The sequence below is a fragment of the Diceros bicornis genome, chromosome 25, assembly GCF_020826845.1.
Source record: "Diceros bicornis minor isolate mBicDic1 chromosome 25, mDicBic1.mat.cur, whole genome shotgun sequence".
In the NCBI taxonomy this organism is placed as follows: Eukaryota; Metazoa; Chordata; class Mammalia; order Perissodactyla; family Rhinocerotidae; genus Diceros; species Diceros bicornis.
The window spans coordinates 44,064,815-44,078,027 of NC_080764.1; the positions used below are offsets into that span (position 1 = coordinate 44,064,815).

General features: G+C 36.6%; 1 protein-coding gene across 1 annotated transcript in view; it reads left to right on the forward strand.

Moving 5' to 3' along the window:
• CAPS2 (calcyphosine 2) overlaps positions 1–12,083 on the forward strand; it is a 44,258-nt gene extending 32,175 nt beyond the window's left edge. The window contains exons 15-18 of the mRNA XM_058568768.1: positions 953–1,107; positions 4,212–4,337; positions 6,629–6,725; positions 10,880–12,083. Of these exons, the coding sequence (XP_058424751.1) occupies positions 953–1,107; positions 4,212–4,337; positions 6,629–6,725; positions 10,880–11,055 (554 nt within the window). The 3' untranslated portion in view covers positions 11,056–12,083. The remainder of the gene's footprint in view (positions 1–952; positions 1,108–4,211; positions 4,338–6,628; positions 6,726–10,879) is intronic.
• Positions 12,084–13,213: the final 1,130 nt, after the last annotated feature.

Genomic DNA, 13,213 nt, shown 5'->3' on the forward strand with positions numbered 1-13,213 from the left:
TTGAATGTTATAGTCAGGAAGGGAGGAAGGTATTAAACAAGTAATCACAGAAGTCAGTGAATAATTTATAAGTTTTGATAAATCCTGATTTATCATTTAAAGATGATATGGGAGTAAGAAGGCTAGAACCACATTTAAAAGTTGTCTGGAATTGGCGTTTGAACTCCCAGATATTCTTGATGCCACTGTTAGTAAATTGTTTTCTTTCTTCTGTCATGGTCCACACAATATTGTCACTATTGTATCTGGTGATATTTGTTCTTTCTTCTGATGTATTATGTTTAATAACTGCTTTAGTAGAGTTACCTGTATTAAGTAAAGAGGGCACAACTGCATTGGAGGAAATCACTGACCCACAAAGAGAATGCTGGGGTCTTGAGAAGATGATTTCTTATAAATTCCTAGAAGAAAAGTTTACTTTAATGCAAAAGTATAGGACAGCACTCCAAACCCTTGATGCTATTTAATATATAAGTTACAATTTGAAGATTTCTCACTATTTTAGAAATTTTGAACTGATAATTTTTGAGTTACTTGCCTGGCATAAATTTTGTAATTCAGTTGTTAGCAGCAAAGAAAGAGGAAAGAGATTAAAGATGTGGGATAAAGAGGAAGCCTGGAAAATAGAAACTAAGATTTTATTTGTAACATCTAGATTATTTTCATGCTGATGAAGTGAACCATTCTTTTCCTAAATGTGAGATATAACACTTTCACCACATGGTGGTGCTATAGTTCCGGTATGTTGACGTGTGATTTTATATGTAACCCCCTTTACTAAAAGCATTCTATTTTCCAAAGTCTTTTGTCAATCATTTGTATGATCTGGTTGCATATTCACATCTCTTATATCAGTTACATCAACTTTAATTTTCTTACAAGAGAGACAATTGCAATTTGATACGTTTGTGCACAGGAACAATTAATTTCCATCTCTCTTCTTCCTAAACAGCTGTGCTCCAAGAACAGCTACGTAACAGAGGTGTGCGTGTTTTGACTGGATTGGGAAAATACCTTCAACGATTGGACAAGGAAGGAAATGGACTTTTAGATAAGGCAGATTTTAAGCAAGCTCTAAAAGTATTTCACTTACAAGTATCAGAAAATGTATGTACCATAGATAATTCCCTACCGTGAATGACATATTATTCTTAAGTGGTATTATTCATTTTGCTACTGAAATTATAGTAGTTCATTTGTCTCCTTCTTCTTTATGCCTTGTTATCAGTGTTAAGCTATCAGGCAACAATTCCTGTTGATTTTTAAAATTTCAACGTTTATTCCTCCCTCATTTAGTTATTAAGTGCCTTATAACCAGGCGTTGTTCTAAGCTCTGAGAAGGCATACTCTGTACTCTTAAGGTCTTCATAATGAAAGGGAAGAAATGTATAAATGATTACAAAACAATATGATATGTGTTAAACGGAGAATGCTTTCAGAACACATGGGATAAATTCCAAGCCAGGTTATGGGGAAGGAAGGAAGATCATAGGATTCCTGGGGGAGAATCCTCTGAGCTGAGTGTTGAAGGATGAGGAAGAATTAAGCAGACAAGAGGAGAGAAAGAGCGTGGATCAGACAGGGGACACTTCACGAGGAGAAGCACATGTGAAGCTGTGGAGGGGAGAGAAAGGGAATGTGGCCTGTTCCAGGAATTGCAAATGTGTGTGTCCGCACGCCCCCCCCCCCCCCCCCCCCCGCCCCGAGCCTTCACACGTTGTGTTCCCTCTGCTGTGAGTGATCTGCACTAGACGTTTGCATGGCTGGATTTTCTCATCCTTCAGGCCACAGCTTTCTCTACTGAGAGCACTACCCTGACACCTCTGTCTAAAGGAGTGCCCCGTCTGATCCCTGGTCCTCTGTGTACCATTTACCCATTTTATATTGTGCATGCCACTTTGTAAGTATCATCTGGCTCTGCTTGCTAGTAGAATGTGAGTCCCATGGGGGCAGGGACCAGGAGCTTCTGGTTTCCTGCTCTATTTCTATCACTTCAAATAGAACCTGGCATATGGCAAGTACTGAATAAATAGACGATGCATTAGTTTACATGGATATATAGATGAGAGGAAGGCAAAGAGAAGAATGGAGAGAAATAAACTCAGCAGTATCCATTACAATAAAGCCTTGCATGCCATGCTGAGAAGTTTGGATTTTATTCTAAAAGTATATGAATTTGAAACACATTTACCTCAAAGGTTTCAGATAAGGGATTCTCTTGCATTGTTCTCTTTTACTTCAAATGGTCTTGTCACAAGATATAGTGTATTTTGTAGAGGAAACACTGGAAATTGAATTTATGAGATTAGATTCAGGTTCCATCCTTACTACTTGAACTGTGTGATCCTGCATAGGTCTTTTAACTCTTCTGATTGACAGGCTCTGCCTAGGCGATCCAGAGATAATACCTATAGTCAGAGTTGCTTTGAAGCTCAAATGAGGAAAATACGTGGGAATATGCCTTATCAAGTATGAAATCTGTGCCAATATGATGTTGCCTATCATTGTTGTGACATACCTGTCGTCTGTGTTTTTTGCAGAGTTTAACCTTGTGGCCCATCTAGTGACACACACTTCGTCTCTTCCTTTCATAAATAATAATGAAAAAAAAAGCAGCAATAGAAAATTAGAAAGCCTTGCTGTCTTTATCCACAATCACATAGGTAATTAATAATGGAGATAAAATGAGAACTCAGATAATCTGGGCCAGTCTAGTACTTTCTGCATCACCACAATACTTCTCTTTTTGTTGACTTGCTAAATTTTTATGATTGGATTCAGGAATAAAAACTAAAATAATTATATAAGACTTCTAACACAGGGAGAACATATATTATGAAAATATGAGTAAGCTTCCCCTTTTTCTCATTTTAAAAATAATATCCCCTGTTATTTTCCCTGTAATGTCACTGGAGACTGCCCGTGCAGAGATAAGCAAACACAAGAGTGTAAAAGTCCCCACCCTGGGCGAATTGTGGAGCTAGTTTGTGGAAGGCATCGTCATTCTTCTGAATGTGAAATAAAAAAAATTGATATGCTCCCTAAATAGTCTAATTTATATAGAGACACTGTCAATAAATTTACCTCAGTTTTTTTTTTCCAACTGAATTATTATTTTCCATTCTGTACCATATCTTCAAAAGGAAGAGTTATATAAATTTGTTGCCACTTTTGGTATTCAGTTATTGAAAACTATTTCTTATAAGCTTCAAGCAGTATCTTTTCATTCTAGTATTCCATGAGTCAGGTGAGCAAATTCATCTTCTTCTATCCATATTACTTATGATTTTAGAGGTCAATCTCATTTTCACACTTAAAGCTCGCTTTACAGACACTTACAGGCTATATCATGTACAGGGCATTATGATAGACAAAAAAGTATGGGTTTTTGAGAATTGGGGGGAGGCAGGGCACCCTAAGATTTAGTTTTTCTCATTAAAGTCTTAATTGAAAAAATAAGGAGGAAGTGGGAGAGAATATTTTTGAGTACCCATTATTTGTCAGTCACCTTGCTTGCTAGATGTTTTATTTACATTCTCAGTTAAAGCTAACAACTTGATTGAAACATTGAAAAGATATTCACCTGAGTTTAAGAAAATCTCATGCTATAATTTCTTTGCTGCGAACTCTGTGAATAAAACATTCTATTAAATAGTGCATTTGCCAGAGAAGTCAGTGTCAATGGTAAAATGAACAAATTGGCATAAGAGAATTACTCAGAATAACACCTTTTAGTGTAAATTATGGAATCATATTAAGTCATTCAAATCTTCAGTACTTACAAGCATGAGGACTAGCAGAACTACAGTCCGTGGTCCCAATGCTATTGGGAGTATTCCAGAACCTAAGTGACTTTTTAATTACCACAGATATAAAACATTAAAAATAATTAAGTGTTCTGGTTCAAGTAAATGGTAAGCATTTTTTATGTGGCTATAGAAAGAAATTAAACTTAAAAAGATAAATTTGTGACTTACTGCCGCTCCTAAATGGTTCTTGACTTTACAGAACCGTCCACTATAGAGTTCATTTAAATAGCTTTCTTAGTGCCTTTGCTTGGATTTATATTTAACTTTTTGGAATTTTCTTATTAAAGTCTGCTACCTTGTCTAGGGCTACAAAGGGTGTAACAAAATACTATTATGATGATGATTGTTGTGGCCATATATAACTTAAAGGTGTAACAGTGGTCTCTTTGTGATTATTTCTAGGATTTTGAGTCTTCATGGCGAATTCTGAATGGCAATGGCAATGGCAATGGCAAGGTTGATTACGGAGAATTCAAACGTGCCATTATTGGTGAAATGAATGAATACAGGAAATCATTTGTTCGAAAGGTAACTTTGTTAAGTAATCTTTCAAATAGTTACTTTTAATAGATCATTAGGTTTATTATTTTAAAACTTTAATGAATTACCATTGAAAAGGTTTTGAATCCCTTTACCTGTAGTGTATTTGGGTTTAGTAAAACACACACATACAACTCTGCCCAGGGTAAAGCAAAATAACTTATGCATATGTTTTAGGAAAATATTATAAAAGGAAAATAGAATCTGAAATCAAATTTTGGTTTACAAATTACTAGTACTATAAATTGCTGGCCCCATAAATGACTAGCTATATGACTATATCTGTTATTAAATATCTCTGAGCCTCAGTTTCTTATCTCGTAGAGGTGGTATAAGGATTGAGTAAGATGATACATGTAAAATTCTTAGCCTGGTGGCTGTCTCAGTGTCAAGGCTGAATACATGTTATCTTAGGATGGTGACTACTAGGTGTTTCTCTGGCCTTTATAATATGCATGCTGAATGTTAAAATGAAGATGAAAATGACTATGTTAAATTGGAATTAAAATCAGGAGCCCCAGGGCCGGCCCTGTGGCTTGGCGGTTAGGTGTGCGCGCTCCGCTACTGGCGGCCCGGGTTCGGATCCCCGGCACGCACCAACACACCACTTCTCCAGCCATGCTGAGGCCGCGTCCCACGTACAGCAACTAGAAGGATGTGCAACTGTGACCTACAACTATCTACTGGGGGGCTTTGGGAGGAAAAAAAAAAAGGAGGAGGATTGGCAATGGATGTTAGCTCAGAGCCGGTCTTCCTCAGCAAAAAGAGGAGGATTAGCAAGGATGTTAGCTCAGGGCTGATCTTCCTCACAAAAAAAAAAAAAAAACAGGAGCCCTGATTTTCGTAGGAAAGTGCGTATTACTTGGGTTCTGGTAGACACTTTTAGAGTGTACTTTTGAGAAAGGTAGTTTTCTTTTGTGTATATACTTGATATAAAATGTACATGTATCTAATATTGAAACAAAGCTATTGTTTCTGGAGTAGTATAAACAATTACATCAGATGTAAATCACAAATAGAAAATATCAAAGTCTTTACTGGCCAAAAGACAATAAAAACCTTATGTGAAACAAATTCACCACATAATATTTGTAAATTTGCGTTTATTTGTACTTTATGTGTCCTAGTAATAGGTTTGGGTATCAGGAATAGAAACTGGGGAGTTGTCTCTTTCATAAATCTTGGTGCTGGTAGTAGAGGACACAAGTAGAGTTAGAAAGTGCTGTGTTAGTTTCCTAGGGCCACCATAACAACTTCCACAGACTAGGTGTTACCCAACAGAAATTTATTTTCTCACAAGTCTGGGGGCTAGAAGTACAAGATCAAGGCGTCAGCAGGTTTGGTTTCTCCTGAGACCTCTCTCCTTGGCTTATAGATGGCTTTCTCCCTGTGTGTTCATGTGGTCATCCCTGAGTCTCTGTTGTCGGTATCCTAATCTCCTCTTATAAGGACACTGGTCATATTGGATTAGGGCCCACCCCAATGATTCCATTGTAACTTAATTACCTCCTTAAAGGCTCTAACTCCAAATACAGTCACATTCTGAGATATTGGGGCTAGGGCTTCAACATATGAACTTTGGGGGATACAGTTCAGCCCGTAACAGGTACCATATTTCTGTGAACACATTATTGTGAATAAACAAATTTGATTCTAGTTTTGATTCTTCTGCGAATGTGGGAATTTGCTTTGGCTTGGTTGTGTGTTTCTATGTACCCACTCCTCTTCTCAATAAAATATTCTGTATTTCATGATACTCAGAATTACATCTAATTAGAGGAGCAATAAAACAGCTAGGATTTCAAAAGGTAGTGTTAAATTTCAGGAGATAGAGTAATCAACCCATTTAAAAGGTATTTCACTTTCTCATTGATTTTAGTGATGGAATATTTGCAAAGTTCACTTTTCAAATCAAAATAGTCCTGGCAATTTGTCTTGGCCATTTATCAGTTTCATGTGAATCCTAGAGCTGGAAACTATCTGAGATATCTTTTACCCAACTCTTCAGTGTGCAGAGGAGGAAAACCAGGGTGGCCGAGGTTAGGTCACTTTCTCAAGGTCGGGCTGGAAGGTGGCAGAACTAACGCTTGAATGCAGGTCACCTAATGTCTCGCTCCATTATCTTTCTCCTTGCATTCGTGATGCTTCCTTCATACAACAGTTTAGTACTTTTAAACCGTCTTGTTTAGAGCTCAAAAATAGCCTGCTGCAGAATAGAAAATTAAGTTCTCATGTCTAATGATTTCATACAAAAAAATAACATTTCTCTTTTTATTTAGGCCTTTATGAAACTGGATTTCAATAAAACTGGCAGTGTGTCTATTATAAACATAAGCAAATGTTATTGTGCAAAGAAGCATCCTCAAGTAGTTTCAGGTAATTATTCTGAATCAGAATGCATTAGATTTCTAAAATGTTAGTTAATAAAAATATCTTCAAATCATATTATAGTGTGGACTTGAGGCCAGTAAGGGAAGAAATAAACAATTATTTTTTAAACCAGAAATGTGAGAGCTATTTGACCTTCTTCATTTAAAATTCTTAGGTCTATTATCTGTATTTATTTTTTTCTTTTGTGTTTATAATTGAGATTGAACTTTTATTTCTTGTTGAGGAGAGAGAGAGGAATATGAGTTAAAAAGAACAGAACAGATTGAGAGAACAGATAATTACATTTCCAAGCTCTCTGAGTTAGTTTGACTGTATCTGCTTATACGTGAAGATTTAAGGCAGAAGGAGGGACTATCTTTCTCTAGGGATGGAGCTATACATATAAGGAACATACATGTGTCTATCAAAATTTGAGTATATAAAAATATCTCAAAGTAATTCTAGAGATTCATTACCTACTGTATTTCTTCTGACTTTTATTTTTACATAATTGATTTATAAATGAATTCTTACTATAAAGAAAGCATTTGGCCTCAGTAACTCTCCTCTTTTCATTGCATTTCCCTCTATAGAGGTAACAGTTATTGTCATTTTATATATATATATTTTGGTCCTTACTCTTTGAATTTTCATAACTGTATATGTACGATAAATATCTAATTTTTTTGAAGATTTTTTTTTTTACATGAAAGGTACACTAAACATATTGCTATGTAGTTTGCTTTTTACACAACAAAGAAGCCATCCCTGGGTGGGCTTGAACCACCAGTCTTGCAGGTAACACCCAGATGTGCTGATTGCACCATAGAGGTGAAGATTTGAACCACCTTATTTTTACCTGCTGCATATTATTCTTTTTTAAAATCAATATACTACAGGGGCCGGCCCGGTGGTACAAGCAGTTAAGTGCACACGCTCTGCTGCGGCAGCCCAGGGTTCGCCGGTTCGGATCCTGGGCGCGCACTGACACACCGCTTGTCAAGCCATGCTGTGGCGGCGTCCCATATAAAGTGGAGGAAGATGGGCATGGATGTTAGCTGAGGGCCAGTCTTCCTCAGCAAAAAGAGGAGGATTGGCAGATGTTAGCTCAGGGCCAATCTTCCTCACACACACACAAAAAAATCAATATGCTACGATTTACCTAGATAGTCTCCTATTGGTAGACTCTAATTTCTAATTATTGATTGAAGCAATGAATATGCTCATTTGTGACTCCTTAGGCCCATTTTCTATTGTTTTCTTAGGGTAATATCAAGACCTAGAACATCTACATTTCAAATTGTAATTGATCCTTCCAACTTGCATTGTAAGATGGCTACACCACATTGCCCTGCCATTAGTTGGAGAATTCATTTCCACCACCACCTTGCCTTAGATTTTTGCCAATCTGATAGGCTAGAAAAAAATTTTATTTGCATTTCTCAGGTTACTGGGGAGATTTAACATATTTTTGTATATTTATTGACCATTTTTAATTTATATTTTATGAATAGTTTCTTTCTAATTTATAATTTTGATTATATACTGGTAAATACTATAGAATGCTATTATTCTAGAATTTTCCTTTTGTAATATTAAAAGAAGATGCACTTTGGTTTATTATCATCATTAACCCTTGTAAATGGCTTATTTATAACTTTTAATTGTGAGGCGAAAAAAACAACAGAATTTGTTATGAAGATTAAAGCTAATCATCACTGGCTTCCCAATTTCTAATAATCTATTTCAGGCCAATATAGTTTAATTTGCTTATCAATGACTTTAAATGAACTACAGTTGCCTTAAGAGAATTTCTAGTATTATTTAATTGTATTTAATATATCTTTCCCTTTAAACCCATGCCATTCTCTGCTTTTTTCCTTTAATTAGTCATACTAAATATAAGAAGAAGAAATTTTATTTATTTCAAAATTAGGTGATTTCAACACCATCTATTTTTTTTCCTCTTTGTTTTCTCTCCTCTAATAATCTTAATTAAGTTGCTTAAGTAGCTTTAGTTTTAGTATGTGTCATTGAATCGTTGGTGATGGTTCTGTTTTTGTTGTTGGATAAGCCTTTGTTAGTTGAAGAAATTCCGTACCTTGTCTTTGCATTCGCATTAAGGAAGATAAGCTAAGAAGTCGAACAATCTTAAAAAAAGGAAAACGTGTTACTGTTTTTAAAAAAAGAAAAACAAAAAACATTTATTGTTGTCTATCATTAGAAATTATAATCTATTCACATGCTCATCTCTGGGATGTAGATTGTTTACAATTTACAATTAATTTCAAATTAAGGCTTTTATATCACACGTAATTTAACTATAGAAAGTATTTTCTTTTTACTTTGCTTAAATAATTTATTAGAAAAAAGCATTTTCAGCTTTAATAGAAATGGGATTTCCCAAATGTATTTCTGTGTAATGGTATTAGAAATGTAACATTGTTTATTAAAATACTTTCTGGTCTCTGAGAGGAGTGAAAGGAAGGTTAGTTAAGTATGATAGAAGGTAGGTATTTCCTGGGTGGGGGAAAGGAAGCATAAAAGAGACATAAAATTCTTGAGTATTTGAAACATAAATTTAGGTAAAAAATATTTTTCTTAGAAAAAATAGTGTTAAAACTCATCTGTTCAAAAGTATGGATGGTAAAAGGGGCAATCTCTTCTGCCAACAGGCATATATTTTTATATAGATTAGATCTTGATTAATTTTTATCCTTGACTTTCAATCACAAATTCACTTTATTGTTTTATATTACCATCTCTGCATAGCATAATTAATCAGTCCTTGTTCATTCAACCTGTTTTCTTTTTAAGTAAAATAATCACTTATTCTCTATTTCTCATGTATGTTTTTAAAAGACAGCAAACATCTTGCCATCCAAAGCAGATTTCATTCATTTAGTTTGAAAGGCACTTTACAATGATTTATTATCCAAGTCCATTAGAGAACCTCTGGTTTTTGAAAAAGGTCCAACTCTTACCATAATTTTGCCCACCCTGTGAGACGAACAATTAAAGGTGGTATTCACGTTTGTTATTTTAAAATGCAACGTGACTTTAAAATGATTTAGAGTCACACAGATTTTTCTGACCCTTTTTCTGCCTTTCTATATGGGCCTCTGTTTATTTTCTTTGAGTGTTATCTGACCATTTTTTTAAGCTGCTTTTCATCTTTTAATTCCTCTTTTCTTGTTAAAAAATGAATGAGTATCTTTCTTCCTGTCCTGTGTTAGGACCCCGGGAGTAGATCAGTGCGAGGAGGGCGGGGCGGGTGGGGCAGCGAGTGAGGGAGATGAGCTCTGTGAAGAGTGCCTGCGCTGGGGGTGGCTGGCGATGGCGTCCTGAGGAAATGCTATTTAGGGTGAGATCACCTCTTCCTTTCAACTGGCCGTAATAGAAGCAAAGTGACTTATTTAAATAGCTTATTGTTCTCTTTCTGAATTAAAAATCAAATGAATTTAAAAAAGGATGAATCAAATATTTTATGTTCTTTTGTTAAGTGACAAACTAAAGAATTACAATTTTCTTTGACATATGTGGTTCCCCATAGCGTCTTTCTATAGGATAAAATTAATCATGTTTAATATAACCCAGTGGAAATAGCCTACTTAAAGTCAGAGATTAAAATAGAATGACTTAATCAAGTGAAAGTTCTTCTAGCAAAGCTCTTCCTGACCCTCTGACTCCTGTGTTTGCAGTGATATTTTCTAGCTGCAGTTATGAGTAACTGATTCGCGAAATCATTAAGCCTGAATGCAGCGAGGCCTTCCTTACTTACATCGCATTACTGTGTTAACAGCCTAGAAACTTTTGAAACTATTTACTTGTTTTCTTTCCTCATTTCTAATGGGAATGAAACTAAGTCTTCTACAACATTAAGAAAGACAAGAATATCTACAGTAGTAACTATTCTTTTGCCTATACATATAGGATACCCCCCATCAGAAGCTTAAAAGATGCCTCAAATGTGTATTAAAGTCATCACCATTAAATTCTAGTTTATGCAAGAAAATATTCAAATAAATCAGAGGGTAGTTTGACATAAGATTTCAGATTGTCGGAAAGATTTCATAAGGTGATTGAGTGTTTCTTGATCATTCTCAGTCATTTTACTGGACTTTTAATGAGCTTGTTTCATAGTCAGTACTATTTTACAGGCCATTCTACAGAGGAAGAAATCAGATCATCTTTTCTAGAAACCCTGAAAGATGCCTGCAGCAAGTCTGATGAAGTGTCGTATGGTGAATTTGAAGATTACTATGAAGGTCTAAGTGCAGGGATAGTCAATGATGAAGATTTTGTTACTATCTTACGTACTCCGTGGGGGATTTAGTTGTTTAAAATGAATATACCATCAACACTAAGCATTTTAAGGGAGAGATGAATTGAATGTAAAGTATGATCGAACACTGGAATATGTTTTTCTAAGGCTCCCTTTATTCGTTTTTTTTTTCCCTCAAAAAGTTGAGTCTGGAAAGAGAAATATTCAGAAAGATAGACGCTGGGGTGTGTACATTCACGCACATGTACGAGTGCTCGCCTGTCTGTAAGTTTATAAATCTCTGTCTTTTTGATTTATTACTTATCTTGAATATATTTTAGAGGTCATTTTTTTTTTAGCTTTCATAGGAAAGTTACATCTGTATCAAACTGTATGACAGCATCTATATAGTAACCACGTTTCTTGTCCACGGGTTTTTTGCTACCCATTCCCCAGAATATAATTACCACCATTCTCAATTCAATGAATTGGAATTGGGCCCAAAGCCTATGAGACTGAAATAGTTCACCTTGTTTCAAACACATGAAATGTAAAAGGAGCTAAAGTACACGCAAGAGAAATTTCCCATGCAGTGTGATTATAGATGTTTTCTGTAACAAATATTTAGAATGATGGAGGCTTCCCCCTAAAAGTGCTCATTTAAACACTGGCTTGTCTTATGAATTCTTGTCTTCTAAATTATGCACTACTGTTTGTTCAATAGAGCACAATGTAATTATTCTAGTGACCAGTTCTATTTGTTCTTTTCTTCTAGTTTTTAACTGCAATCCTTATTACCTGCACAGAGCTGTTATTTAGCTAGAAACAATACAAACGAGAGGGGGGATGTTTTCTTAGATTATTAAATAAAGATCTCAAAAAGTGCATTATCACATACATGGACTAAGAGATAATTTAGCAATTCTTAACCAAAATGTAAAGAGATATTTTGGTCCCAAAATGGATGTATGTTATTCTGAATCTCTTTTGGGTATACTGAACAACTGAAACATTTTCTTCTACATAGATATTATTTAATGGTTAGATGTGTTGGAATCATTCTGTCTAAATTGTTCTATGTTCCTCATTTCTCCTTGGAAATACAGAGAGGAGAGAGAACTTTATAGAGTTGTTTCCAAGTTCATAATTTTAAATTTTATGTATTAAGATAACATAAATTAGAAAAAAATAGTGTCAAGCAAAATAAGAAGTGGTTCAAAAATGAAAATATATACTTTGTAGAATACGACTTTTGGCTATTCCCTTGGCAACATTATCAGAAATGTGATGCATGTGAACTCAAAGTAGTACTTTTTCAAGATCTGAGGAGGTATTAAAACTCAATATTAGCTAGGGGGCGGAGTCAAGATGGCGGCGTAGGCAGACTCTGAACTCACCTCCTCCCGTGGACACAGCCAATTTACAACTACTCGTGGAAAAATTACCCCTGGGACAGAACTGAAAACTGGATAAGAGGAACTCCTGCAACAACGGACAATCCTAACTGGGGTAGAAGAGGCAGAGACTCCCTTCCGGAGAGGAAAAACACCGCCTTCACAAGCCACCAGCTTCACGGCCGCCGGGAGCAGCTCACAGGTACGCACCCTTCCTGGAGGCGCGGGGTCCTGAGCCAGGAGCGCCCCCGCTGTGGGTATTTTGTGGACCCAGCACAATCGACACCAGCGGCATAATATCTGACTTTGCCTGCTACTAAAGCATTGGGGAGGACCCCCAGAAAACCCGGTTCACAAAGAAACTAAAACTGGCTCTTAAAGGGCCCGTGCACAAACTCACCCGTTCCAGAAAGCATCCTAAAATCACCAGAAAGAAAGGTGCACAGTGCTTTGGTGACAAGAGACTCACCTAATAGGCCCTGAGTGCATCTCGGTGAGGGGTGAGACCTCTCCAGGGACTGGGACATTGACGGCGGCCATTGTTGTGGCCTGGTGTGAGCGTGCTGACACAGACGACATTGGAGTTCTCCCTGAGGCCTGGTAGCGCAGGGTCTGCCCCACCCGCTAGAGCACCGATTTAATCCAGCTCAGCCAGGGCAGGCAGCCCACCCTAGAGACTGGCCCCACCCAACAACAAGCCCTCAGGCAACTTGTGGGCCTGCATAGATTGGTGACTGGATTCTCTGCAGCCTGGCAACTGAGCTGACTTGAGCGGGGCAGGGTGTGCACAAGGAGCGGGTGGAGAGTGTGGGGCGGTGGCGGAGTGTGTGGGGCTC